The following is a 12,673-nucleotide window of genomic DNA, read 5'->3' as shown; positions in this document are numbered from 1 at the left end:
AAGGGTGCACTTATGTTTAGATGGTGCCCAGGGCTGCAGTGAGACAGGTTTTGGGGAGGGAGTGCTGAAAGAGTGGTTGAAACTGTGCCTCTGCTTCCTCTTGTTGGCAGAACAGTGTGAAGCTACTGGCCTGGTGGTAGAATTTGACCTTGCTTTGCCTTGTCTGGTTGGGAGACCCCCCTCCCCCCGCCCAAGTTTGGAGCATCTGTGCATGGAATATGATGAGGATGATGATATTTTCTTTGCAAAATGGATGAGCAGCTTCTGGGGCCACAACTTGATCGATGAGAAGGAGAAAGAAGGCAGAGGCCTCAAGAAACGTCAGACACGACTCTGTAGTGAAAGGAGAGCATCCCTACCGGTAAGAGCTGTGTGCAGCTTTCTCTGTGTGTGCATGTGATTTATGTATAAATATAACTTCCATCCCCAGAGGCAGGGCCCTAGGGATGTATGAGGAGGAGAATGGGACACCTTGCCAAGTAAGTTCAGTTCCTGCTGGCAGCTACTAGTTGCTTTTTGAACTTAACTGTCTGCCAGGGTCAGGCCTCTGTGGTCTTGGAATACAGGAAAACTGGTAAACTCCAAGGTAAGTGATGACAGGACCAGAAATGTAAGAAGTGTGTGATAGCTGCCTAACTATGTATTACAATGTTGTTCTGGCTGCTCAGCACAACCTGGCAGAGATCAAAACATTTTGCACCTGCGTACTTCAAGATGGTCTGTAATGAGTCTGTTCTTATGTGAAAAACTGTATAACTCCATATGTATTAAAAAGATTTGGACCTAATTCTGCAACTATACTGTCTCCAGGAAATTTTACCCTTTACCTCTTGGGACCCACCTGTTTTCAGGGGTAACTTCTGTTTTAAGCTAGAGGATGCAGTCCCTCCTGGTTTAAAATATCTGACTCTGAAAACAGTGATATAAAACAAAGCTTACTAAACTGTGAAGTAAGATTTTAAGGTAGAAGTACATTTTTTATTCTTTAACTAACAAAACAGTTGGGAAAGGGGCAGGTTCACGTGCAGAAGGCAGCTCACAACTAAGTGATTATCAAAATTAGGTTAAACTGAAAACAGCTGTTCACAGTCTCTCTTTATTCAAAGATTGTTGCTTTTATTTCAACTTTTAAAAGAACATTTAGGTAGTCCAAATCTGTCTCCTTTTTTTCCAATGACAGTTGGAAAAACAATCAGTTGTCTTAACAGACATACTATTTTCCTTTACAAACCATTATTTACTTATATCCTTAGATCATTATGGCTGCAACAAAGCAAATGCTAGTACATTGGGGAGAAACAGCTAATCTTTTCCAAACATTTTTTTGTGCCATTCTATGTTTCCACCTTGCAAGTTGTTCTCCACTGCAGCTGTCATGTTCTAAGCTGTGGGATTTTTTGTTTCCAAAAAAACTGGCTAAGAAAAATGAAGGAGTCCAAAACCACTTCCTCCCTCTTTGAATTCTTGGACAGGCTGGAGAGGTAACCTTCATTCATAACTTCTGGTCTGATCAGCCATGTTTGTTATTTACTGTTATATTTCACCTCGGCCACAGGTTGCAAGACAGACTCTGAGCTAGAGCTTTGCTGCTGTATTCCATCAGAATGCTGAATATATAATGTTTATTAATGGGGGTGGGGGGGAGGAGGTTAGTTATCTTTACTGTATTTTATTTTTTTCACTCAGAGATCCTTGCAGATGTGATTTCTTTAGGCCTCAATAGAAACTGGAGTGTAAGAATGTACTTTAAATCACTTTCCATTCAGCAACATGCTGAACACATCTTCTTGTGTATTTGTGGCTGTATTCATGTGTGCACAGACATTTCATTTGAAGCATGTCCTTATATTCAGTTTGTTCAAAAGCTATTTAAATATTTAGCTAATAGCTATTCAAATACTTTGCTATACTTGCATTCCTGAATCCGTACCTGGAATTTAGATTAAGCTGGCTGACAGAAAGACTGTGATTTTTTGATGTTACTGTTTAATGAGCTAAAGATATTGTGTGCACTTAATTATGTCTGGCCTTTACATTAATGCTTCACACAAATTTGTCTTGCTCCACTGGTTTCATACAGAAGATGTAAATTTTGACTGCTTTTTTTCTCAGTGCCTGAAGTTGGCTGGAGGAATGAGACGGGAAGATTTTTTTGGGAATTTTAGGGTTTGGGGATACATTTTGAAATGAACTCTTGATTTGGAAGCTGAGTAGTTGGTAATAAAGAGCATTAGTACACGTTGTCTTTAACCAAAGCCAGAAGTTAAACAAGTGGGCACTACTGATGCCTTAGAAATACCTCCAGAAAGAGCATCTCCTTTTTGAGAGCAGTAGCTTGCTATTGCACCTGGATGTGTGGTTTTTTCATAGTTACTACAAATTATAACAACTGTAAGATTAATTATTACAAATTATAACTCTTGTAAGATTCAAAACCCTGGTACTGTTATTTAAACATTGTCTTCATTTTATCAGAACAGTGCTAATTATCAGGAGGTGTAATAACTGAGATTAGACTGCATCTCTTCTGAACGTTAGTACCTCCACAGCAGATCACAGTGTATCCTTTCTTCTGTCTCAACACTGAAAATTGAGATAACTCCACTGTTTACATGAAAATCAGGTTCTGACACAGCTGTTGGCAAGAGCTCCTTGTGCAGGTGCAGTGGAACAGCCAAAAGAGCACTGCCAGCTCACTTGGTCTCACATCCAAGGCTGGTATTCAGGGCATCAGCAGCAGAGCAGTCCTGCCCATGTGAACTGCTTCTGCCCCACAAGCCTTTTGGTGCTACACAGCTACGTGCTCTCAGGGTGGCACAAAAGGTGGTTCTACTGCAAAATCATTTTCAGCTCCAAACTGGTGTATTGATCTTTGTAGTTTTTCCTGTCCTGTAGTAAGACATTCAAGCCCCTGCTCCCACCTCAGAGACAAAAATAAACTCCTGTGGTATCCTATTGTGGTACAGCCCCCATCCCAAATTCGGATAAAGCTTTGTAAAATAACTCCCAAACTAACAACAGTTTTCATTATTTTTTCCCCAATATCTTGGTGTACCTCACACATAGTACTGAGATGAGCTTTGCAAAATGCTTTTGCTATTGTCATTCACATTCTGCAGAGGGGAACACAAAATTATATTCATCCTTCCCTGGGTCACTGGCAAGTCAGGCTAAAACACGTAACTCCACACTCAGGCTAAAACAACACGTAGCTCCACTCTCCTGGAAAGCTCAGAGTTGTGTATGTTGCTGTGGGCCAACACTGAATGTGAAAACGGGACAATTAAGTCATCTGTTTCCTTCTCCTTTATTTAACTTGTTCCCCTGGCAAGCTTTAGACAAATTAACTGTGATACTCTTTTTGAAGCCTCCAGTTATTACTTTCCTTGACACATTCTAGTTATCCTACATCATTTTGGTTCAGAACAGTTCTTACTTCCCAGACATTTTGTTGTAAGGAAAAGATTGGAGGCAAAGGAGAACTGGTAAGAGTTTTACAACCCCATACATGTATCCACCTTCAAATAGACATTGTTGCTCACAGGAGAAAATTGCTAAGAGCAGCTGAGAGTGGGAGCAGAACAACTGACTGCTGTTGAAGCTACTGACATTTAATTTAAACTAAACTTAGAGTGATCTACCACAATATTGTTACTATAGACCAATTGGAGCCCAGACCAAAACATTTTTAAGAAATATGTGTTTGTCTATAAGCTTCTCTGAAGGAAATGAAGCCATGGGAGAGCATCTGAATGTCAGATGTTTCAAAATATCCCTAAAATACTCGGGACATTGTGTAAACTCCAGCAAACAATGATCACTTGTGCTGACACACTGAAGATTAATTTTCTTACTGACAGCTGTGCAAGCTCTCAGATCAAGCCCAAAAGATGTAAGCAATTAACTTGTCTACAACAGAAACTGAGAAAGAGATAAGGCAAATTATACTGACAACAAGTTTTGTTGTGTGAATTATTTTTGTTTGTGTAACTTTTGTGTGTTTGAGATGGGCAATTAGCAGAAGATTAGCTGTTTTGTAAATAGACACACTGAGCATGAGTGGCCTTTACCCAACACAGAAAAAAAGGAGTACTAATGGTAAAGAGAAACAATCCCTGAGATCCCTTGGTGCTTCTGGCTTTCCCAGCACTGGCAAAAAATCCCCATTTTGATGGTGGAGAATTTAATGTATCATGCAAAGCACTGTGAGAGAAGGCACAGTCACAGTAATATGATTGCATAGACCTATCTGTGTAGCTTTACCCTTAGCCCACTGAGGCAGATGGGCATTTCAGAGGAAAGGCTGTCCCTTTTCTGGACCATTGCTGCCATATTGGTAGGTAAACTGCAGTCTTTTTGTTGAGGGCTTCACTGTAATTCTATCTGTGAAGGGAAATTAAAAAGCAATGTCTTAGTAAAAGAAAACATTTACAGACATTGCAAAACAGGATAGAATACAATCCCCCATTTCAGCTGTCCTCCTGTGTTTGTAGTTTGTTTTTTTTTCCCCAAACCCTCTAGGAACAGATACCAGTGATTTTTACCATGAGACAATTTTTATTTCCAGGAAAGAATATATGTTGATGCCATTAAAATGACAGAGAAGACATTTAGCTTGTTGAGCCTGGCATGGCATGTGTGCTCTCGTCCCTTGAGCACAATGTGATTGCTTTGATGCTTTCTAAAGTAACAATACAATATGACCTTACAGAACTTACAGCTGTATTGACTGGTTTGAAACCAAAGTAAAAACGACATGGCAGAAATCGTTAACACTACTCTCAGAGACAGTCCATAATACTGGACATAGTAAGCTTATGCCTGGAAAAAAAACCAGTACCATATTTTTTGTAAACTCTCCTTATTAGGTACTTCTGTTGGGTGTGAGATTTATTATATTTAGCATCTCTCATCAAGCCTGTCTAAAGTGATGTAGCCACAGCCATATGAATGCACAGCCCCACTATTCAGAGAAAGGCTGCATAGGTTCCTGTTGTGCCAATACATTTATAGCAGCATCTGGACCAGAGTGCATGAAATTGTGTGCAGGACATGTTTCAGGTCCCTTGCAGTCCAAGGTTTGTAGATTCATGTGAACGCTATACCAAGTTGGTTTAGTTTTCCCCTGTTTGTTAAAATAACAAAACAACCAAGACACACACCTACTCTGAGTGTAAGGTTTTCTACTGGATTTTCTTAGAAAGCTCTGCAGAACCTGTAGGATAAGGCTTCATTTGTTATAAACAATCACAGCTCCCTTAAAGCCAGCAGAACTTCTCATAGTTACTTAGTAGCTGAAGACTTAGCACCGGGCTTATACAAAACACAGAATCAACTGGCTTGGAAAAGACCCCTGAGATCGTTGAGTCCAACCTTTGACCAAACCACCACCATGCCAGTTAGACCATGGCACTGGGTGCCACATCCAGTCTTTCCATAAACACCTCCAGGGACAGTGACTCCACCACCTCTCTGGGCAGCCCATTCCAATGCCTAACCATCCTTTCTGTGAAGAAATTCCTCATAATGTCCAAAACATACATGCATTCAAAAATGTATGCAGCACCTGGGTGCCTAGAATGCTTTAATCTGACACCTGCAGGGGTGTAATTTTCAGTACCTCCCATCTCTCACAATTTTCACCATCTGCATCTTATCAGTGTTCAGCTACTCATCCTGAAAAAGCATCAACAGCTGGCAGGGTTCGGGGTATCCCTGGCCCTGTGTGGTGTCCTTCTCACCCATCTCTTCTACAGGTCTGTCCATTAGTAAAACCACCAACACATGACTCCGCAGGACACAGCAGTTCTGTATCTCCTTTACAGACATTCAATTAAACATAGCTGATGCAGATCAATAGCTTTTATCTGCATGCCAGGCCTGGGAAAATTGAATCACACAGAAACTAAACATCTGTCTACTCCCTCCTCACTTCAGTCCTGCAAATGTAATTGTGGAAGTATGTTTCCTACCACTTCTTTGGTTGGGATGTATCCCTCAGTGCCCTGAAACTGCTCCTTCATTAGTTTGGGACAAATGTGTCCAAGAAATCAGCTGAAAATTCAAAGATGGACAATGAAGCATCCAGGCTGCCTGTGGGCCATGCTGAGAATTTGACCCGGGGATCAAACCTCTTATCTGACTCATCTGGCCGCAAAGGGCTGGGTAATGCTTTTTGAGAGTCCTGCCTAGAAACTGCAGCTGGGCGCAAAGCCTGAGTTTTTGAGGTTATGAAGAATCCCAGTTCCTTTTAGTGTCAGTGAACACTAAGAGGACCCAGCACACTTTACATTTGAAATGTTCATTTGTTTGCCAAAACTTAGATCCTCAAACCCAGCAGTAATAGGAAATTCTGCCTCTGCTGCCTTTAGAAAGCAGGTTCTTGGCAGTATGATTCTCCTGCACATAAAAAGAAAGACACAGAATTCTGGGCAAGGTCCTTCACTTTGCACCACTGTTTGGAGAGTCTCTGTGGCAGAAAAAAAATTCTTCCTTGTGTGATCTGCTTTAATATTCATTACTCAACAAAGACCTTTTGTTTTTCAGGCCAAGCTTTCCTCCCTCCATACAACACAACTTCATGCTTCTGCCAAAGGCTCATCTTCAGGCCACCTCAGGGGCTCCAAGGAATTTCAAGACCAAGATGTCAAATGCCACTGCCACAGGAAGGCAAGCAGAACACCTTCAGCAGACAGCTCATGCCCAGAGACAAGATCAAACTCCATTCAGGAATTTGCAGAGTCCTTTGAAAAGCAATTGCATCTCAAAAGCAAACGCTCAGTTTCTTTGGTAGGTAACAACTAACTTAAGATCACTACAGAAAAAAAAAGCCCAAGCAACCAAGTCAGCTTTATCCTTTGTGTAATTGCTGTGACATTGCTGGGGGAAGTGCAGACATAAACTCCAATTGGAATTTCTCATATTATGTGGTCTCAAATTACTACAGTAGCACAAACAAGGTTAAAGTTGTATCATTAGTGTGAGGATTCTTGTTGTGGTGTTACTGTCTAGGCTTATTCAGGAATGTTTATCCTCAAAATGAGACACCACACTGGCTCATATGGCAATGTTTTCAGAAGAGTCTCTGGCTGTGACAACAAAACATGACAATATAAACCCAGATTTGCTTCACTTTTGCTGCAAGACCCAGCTTACTTTTTCACTGCTGCTGACCTGACTTAACCCATATGGTGTTATCTGTAATACTGCCAGACACTGCAGTGTTTGAGAGGCTTCTCTCTTGCCCCTCAGGACTCCATCCATCTGCTTTCTGCAGTGTCACCACACAGCTGCAGCAGCAGCTACTGCTGTAAGTGGCTGAACATAATTTCACTGAAAGGGCATGCAGGCAGCAGGGGATTCTCCCCCCATTTCTTCCTTGTCCCCATCATTCTGTCCTGAGCCATGAGCATTTGTTTTGTCTGGTGTGTATTGATGAAGTAGCCAGTAGCAATCTTTTGTCTATGACACTTTAATATATTTTTATTATTTTGATACATAATATCTGCTGCATCACACAATGGAAGAAAGGGTAATAAATCCTAACTCACTTTTAAGTATCAGAAGAACACTATCAAATTGTCACTCCATTCAAAAAGTTGTGCTTAAATAACACCTGACATTAGCATCAAATAGCCACAGAAGGAAAAATCTTTTTTTTTTTTCAGTTTCTTGACACTGACAGTTTGTATGGAAAAGTAATTTTAAGCTCTCTTTGAACACCTTCTGCACAGCAAAAGGGAAATAAAGGTCTCTTTTCAATAAGCAGCATAATTACATGATCAGTCCCATAATTATAGTCCTTGCATGACCAGTCCTCTAAGAATATGCAGAATTGTGGTGATGACAGCACTGTTACACTATTGTCAAAATTTCAAATGCATTCCCTAATCTTCTTTTTCCTCTTTAGGAGCTCTTCAGTTGATTTCATTTGGAAATTTACATTGCCTCATGTGCCAGCATTCACCAGTGGTTGTCTGCTTTCTCATTTATAATTTCTCAAAAATGCCTGTGTTTAGAAAGTCTGTGAGTGTATAGTTGTATGATTAGGTATAGCAAGCATAATGTGTTAAATATGGCTTCAGTTCCAGTTAAAAGCTTGGATTCCAATGCCCCTCTGTAATCAGCAGTGAGGTGTGTATTTTAGTCTGTTTTTCAAGCAGACCAAGTTGTCATTCCCTCAGTCACCATTGCAGTTTGGGAGATGTGAAAGACTTGAGAATCTCAAAGAACTGAGCAATTGGTCAGAGATCTGAAAGGAAATTTGAGCTTAAACCGATGTCTCCAAATGGAGCATTTTTTTGCATTCTGAGCTCTGTGGGTGCATTTCAAACCACCATGATCAGACAGGTGAACATTGTGGGAAAGGTAATTCATCTCCTTCCCTGCATATTGCTTTTGTCTGATAGATGTGTCTTTGAGAACCCTTCATGACCTTGTTTTCAGTGAGGTCTTTGCAGCTGGCACTGAGCAGCTTTCAGGCACATAAAGATGGATCAAGTGAAAGGACAGAAACAGAGTCTGGGCTGAAAACTCAGACCCCCTTCCTCTCTCCCTCCTGTCTGCTCTCCTCTTCAAGTCCACTTGGCCGGTGACCCTCCTATCATATACAGAGTAAAATCAAAGCATGTGTGTTGCTTCTTGCTGAGCTTCAGGGTGACTGCCTTGGGCCTTGAATTTGAGCCCATCATGGTAAAGCCGATCTTGATGAGGCAGGTTACTGGAATATTTTGTTTCATCGTGAAATAACATAATGAGCTTTTTTTTTGTTCTTATAGGAGTCACTTTTAATTCCCTGCTATTTTTCCCCTGCCTTTTAGCAACCTGAAGGTGTAAAGGAGAGACGAGAAAGAGAAAAGTTGCATTTGAGAAAAAGCAAGTCTCATAAGAAAACGGGAGAGAAATCAGAGCCAAGGAGAGAGCGGGAAGAAGCTGAAGATTCAGAAGTACCTGCAAAACACAGCGAACAGTTTCCATCACAAACAAGCACTCAGAAAGGTTATGTATGCACAGGCAGCTAGAATGCATTGAGATTATCAATCTTAACACTCCCCCTGAAGAGCAGAGGGAGCATTCTTGTTCTGTTTTGACTAGAAGAGGCCTATTAGCTAGAATAACCCCTAAGCTGTAAATTAAAAGTAAAATTCAACTGCATTACTGGCACCATGTTACTACCTTCCTTTCTTTACTTTTGTCTTTAGAAATGTGACCTTTGTCATAGGAGTGTATTGGTAGCAAGATCTAAGTTAGAAATTAACCACTCTAAGAGGGTCTCAGGCAAATTTAGCATTGCAGCAGGACAGTAGTGGATGTGTTCATTGTAGAGGAGACCACCATCTATGTATTACAGAGCCATGCAAAGCCTTATGTTCCTTTTTTAATGGAAAACAGGCTTTTTGGTAGGTTTGGGTAGAAAAAAGTACACGTAAGCAGCATACACTGCTTCCTGCCCCTGACATTCACTGAGATTTGTCTTGAAAACAGGTATCTTTTTGATTTGACAGTCTTTCAGCTCCAAATTTATGTAAGTAAGGGAAGAGGAAAGAAGCCCGTGTTTTCTCCTACACCTCCCTGATGTCTCACTTCTCTGCTTTTCCTATCCCTATGCAGTATGACTCTGGTTTCTCTGGCATCTCCCAGCCCTCTCCCATGTCCTCAGTCCCATTTCCCCAGTCACACAGCTAGTTTTTTCTCCCAGCTTTACCCTCATCACCTTGCTTCTTTTGTGGCCTTCCCCCTCTCCATATACCAGTTTATAGCCCTGCCGTGTAGCTGCCAACCTCTTTTACTACATCTCTACTTTTGCTTCATCAAAATTTGAGCCTTGCTGAAAATTCTCTAGTAAAGTCAGAGATGTTCTGTCTCTCATATTTCCATATAATCTCCTCAAGAGGTTGCTGAGGCATTGCAACCCTTTTTTCTTTTCCAGAACTTGGGCCAAACTGGCTGTCTATGATAAGCAGGACTTAGGAAAACTCTGTTCCTCTGGCTGAGGATCTCCTGAACACAGGTGTAAATCTCATCTCCACATGCTCACAAGCAGATACACACTCCCACAATCCCACTATGCCCACCTTTCTTCAACATGCCAGTGTTCTCTGCAGATACAACCCTGCTCTCTTTGGGAATAAACTCCCCAGGCCTACTATGGAGAAAGCCTGGTTTGGATAATACAGTTAGAAAAGAGTGAAGACGAATGAAGTCATGAGCAAAAGTCAAGGTCTGATGGATGTTCTTCCTGTGATTTTTCTGTAATTAACAAAGATCTTACTAATTTACCTTAGAGCCTTACTTTTGAATATTCAGCCCTTTAAAAACTTAGGGCATCCTTAAAATTTTGTAACACTTATCTCCATTAAGGGATTGCGTTGTTTGATTTTTTTGTTTAGGGCTTTGGGGGATATATGAGAAAGCAATTGAACCCTTACTGATGCTTGTAAATTGCTTCTTACCTGGTAACATATATTATAAACTAATAAATCTAATAATGCAAAAATGTTCCTATGCATAGTTCCTGTCCTTCCCAATCCAGATTGAATTTTTACAAAGTTCTTCTGTCAGCCAAAACTTACATACAGATGACTTTCCCTTTACAACCTTAATCTGAAGGCTGCATTACAAAAGATCTGGATAGAAAGGAACATGGCCAGCAGTGTCTGAGTTCTTCAGATGAAACCTCTCACATACATCCTTTCAGGTAGCAGCCTGTCCTCACGTCTTGGGAGAGCTGAATGCCATGTCTGCATCAGCTTTGCCTGCATTTCAGGCCATCAGCTGCCTCCTCCTGTTTTACAGACAGGTTAACTCAACTGGCCCCAGCAGAATTTGCTTGTGTTCATCAGACCAACATGCTGGTTGTACACCACACCTGATGGAAACAAAACAGGAAACAGAGCTAAAATAGGAGAGCCATGTGTGGCTGCCTCTGACTTGCTGATTACCATCTCCCTAAAAGCACAGAGAAGCCTCACTGGCCACCGAGGCAGCTGGGCAGCTCTGCCTGTAAACAGCTCCCCCATGTTCCACCAAATCCCATCTCTCTGATGGGAGAGCCTGTAAGTGTTCATGTGCTTTTGAACTGGCCCATCAGCCCCATGGTGTGACTCTGGAAACAGAAGCTTTCACATAATGTCCTTTTTTTATTCAAAAGTGTTCTCCCTTGCTTCATATCATGGCTGATTAGACCAACAGCCCTTTCCAGCTCAGTCCCATCCAGTCTGAGGCAATAGTATTACTTAGAAGGACTGAAACTTGCATGATAGCATGAAATAATTCTCCACAGAAATTAACAAGTATTTAGTAACAAATTTGGGAAGGAAGGTAACCATCCAAACAGGAATCTGATTGCAATGGCACGTCTGATATTTCTGTTTCCACAGGAAGTGGAATATACAAGTAGTCAGAAAGACTCCAGAGGGTTTTCATTCTCACAGTAGGTCACTAGTTCAGTCTCAACTGACGAAAAAAATGGTCACTGCCTTGATTCCATCCTGAATTCCCAGAGCAACAGGGCTGGCTGCGGGCAGTTTCTGCACAAACTCCCATTCCTGGGCAAACACTGTTTGCGTTTTCTGCCCTTTGCAAGAGTGGGATGGCTGCAAGTTGCATCAGCATCCAAACCTTGGATATGACGGAGGTCAGGCTTCAGTGGGAAGTGAAGACAAAGGGACAAAAATATCCAAAATGCTCATTAAGAAGAAATACTGAAAACATGAAACAGAAAGGGGAACGAGCAGGAAAACTGGTGTGATTCAGCGACCCATGAAGGAAATATTGAACTTGCTGTGTCTTACAAGTGGAAGACCATGGTCTGGTAAAATGTTCAAGAATCCCTGTGGATTCTTCCAGCACTTCAGGCTAGCTAGAAAGTGCTCCTGTGGGAAGGGAAGATGTGGATACATACAAACCTTTCAAGAGTGAGTTATACCCCAGTGTTTTCTGAGAGGGCTAAGAACATCAGTTGTGGTTACCTCATCTGTTGGGTGGGCATTCCCAAAGCAAAATATTTATGCTTGCTTCTCAGGTATTGTTTAATTGCAGCGTGGTTTGGAGGATGAATTAAATTGAGAGGGCTAAGAACATCAGTTGTGGTTACCTCATCTGTTGGGTGGGCATTCCCAAAGCAAAATATTTATGCTTGCTTCTCAGGTATTGTTTAATTGCAGCGTGGTTTGGAGGATGAATTAAATTTTGAGTGCTGATTAACTTATCATGTACTGGTACATGGAATGTCATAACCCACACAGGTAAAATGATGTAACAACTGTATTTATGTACATACAACAATCCTTTGTTGGAAAAAAAAAGGGAAATACTTAAATGCATGAATAAAATAAAAATAAAGCAACCACAATGTATAACTGAAGAAGAATATAATACCCATTAAAAAAAAAAGAAACAAAATATTAAATACAAAAATATTAAAATATTCATTGGCAGTTTTTTGTTCTTTAGCACAAAAAATGGTATTTGGGTAAGCACAGCCCTGGCTCTGAATGCCTTCAGTGTACATGTGAATAGTGTAAAGCCACATAGAAATATAATCAAGATTGATAACTGAAATTATTCACACAGCAATGAATCATAATCACGGGACTTTGAGCTTACCACAGCCTCCTGCCAAAACTGTTGTAAACAAACAGGTCTTGAAATATTTCCAGAGAGACATTACAGC

At 41.0% G+C, this 12,673-nt stretch overlaps 1 protein-coding gene across 1 annotated transcript; it reads left to right on the top strand.

Moving 5' to 3' along the window:
- LNP1 (leukemia NUP98 fusion partner 1) lies at positions 1-12,356 on the top strand. The gene is made up of 3 exons (XM_010395901.4): positions 1-361; positions 6,547-6,789; positions 8,820-12,356. Exons 1-3 carry the CDS (start codon positions 212-214, stop codon positions 9,018-9,020), a joined length of 594 nt encoding a protein of 197 aa, XP_010394203.1. The 5' UTR covers positions 1-211; the 3' UTR covers positions 9,021-12,356.
- The last annotated feature ends 317 nt before the right edge of the window (positions 12,357-12,673 follow it).

This window comes from Corvus cornix, chromosome 1 (genome assembly GCF_000738735.6).
Source record: "Corvus cornix cornix isolate S_Up_H32 chromosome 1, ASM73873v5, whole genome shotgun sequence".
Taxonomy (NCBI): domain Eukaryota; kingdom Metazoa; phylum Chordata; class Aves; order Passeriformes; family Corvidae; genus Corvus; species Corvus cornix.
This window is presented reverse-complemented; position numbering and strand designations above follow the sequence as displayed.

Coding starts and splice junctions, on each gene's coding strand:
- LNP1 (XM_010395901.4), top strand. CDS start 212: ATGGAATATGATGAGGATGATGATATTTTCTTTGCAAAATGGATGAGC. Junction 362..6,546: donor AAAGGAGAGCATCCCTACCG/GTAAGAGCTGTG, acceptor TTTGTTTTTCAG/GCCAAGCTTTCCTCCCTCCA. Junction 6,790..8,819: donor GCAAACGCTCAGTTTCTTTG/GTAGGTAACAAC, acceptor CCTGCCTTTTAG/CAACCTGAAGGTGTAAAGGA.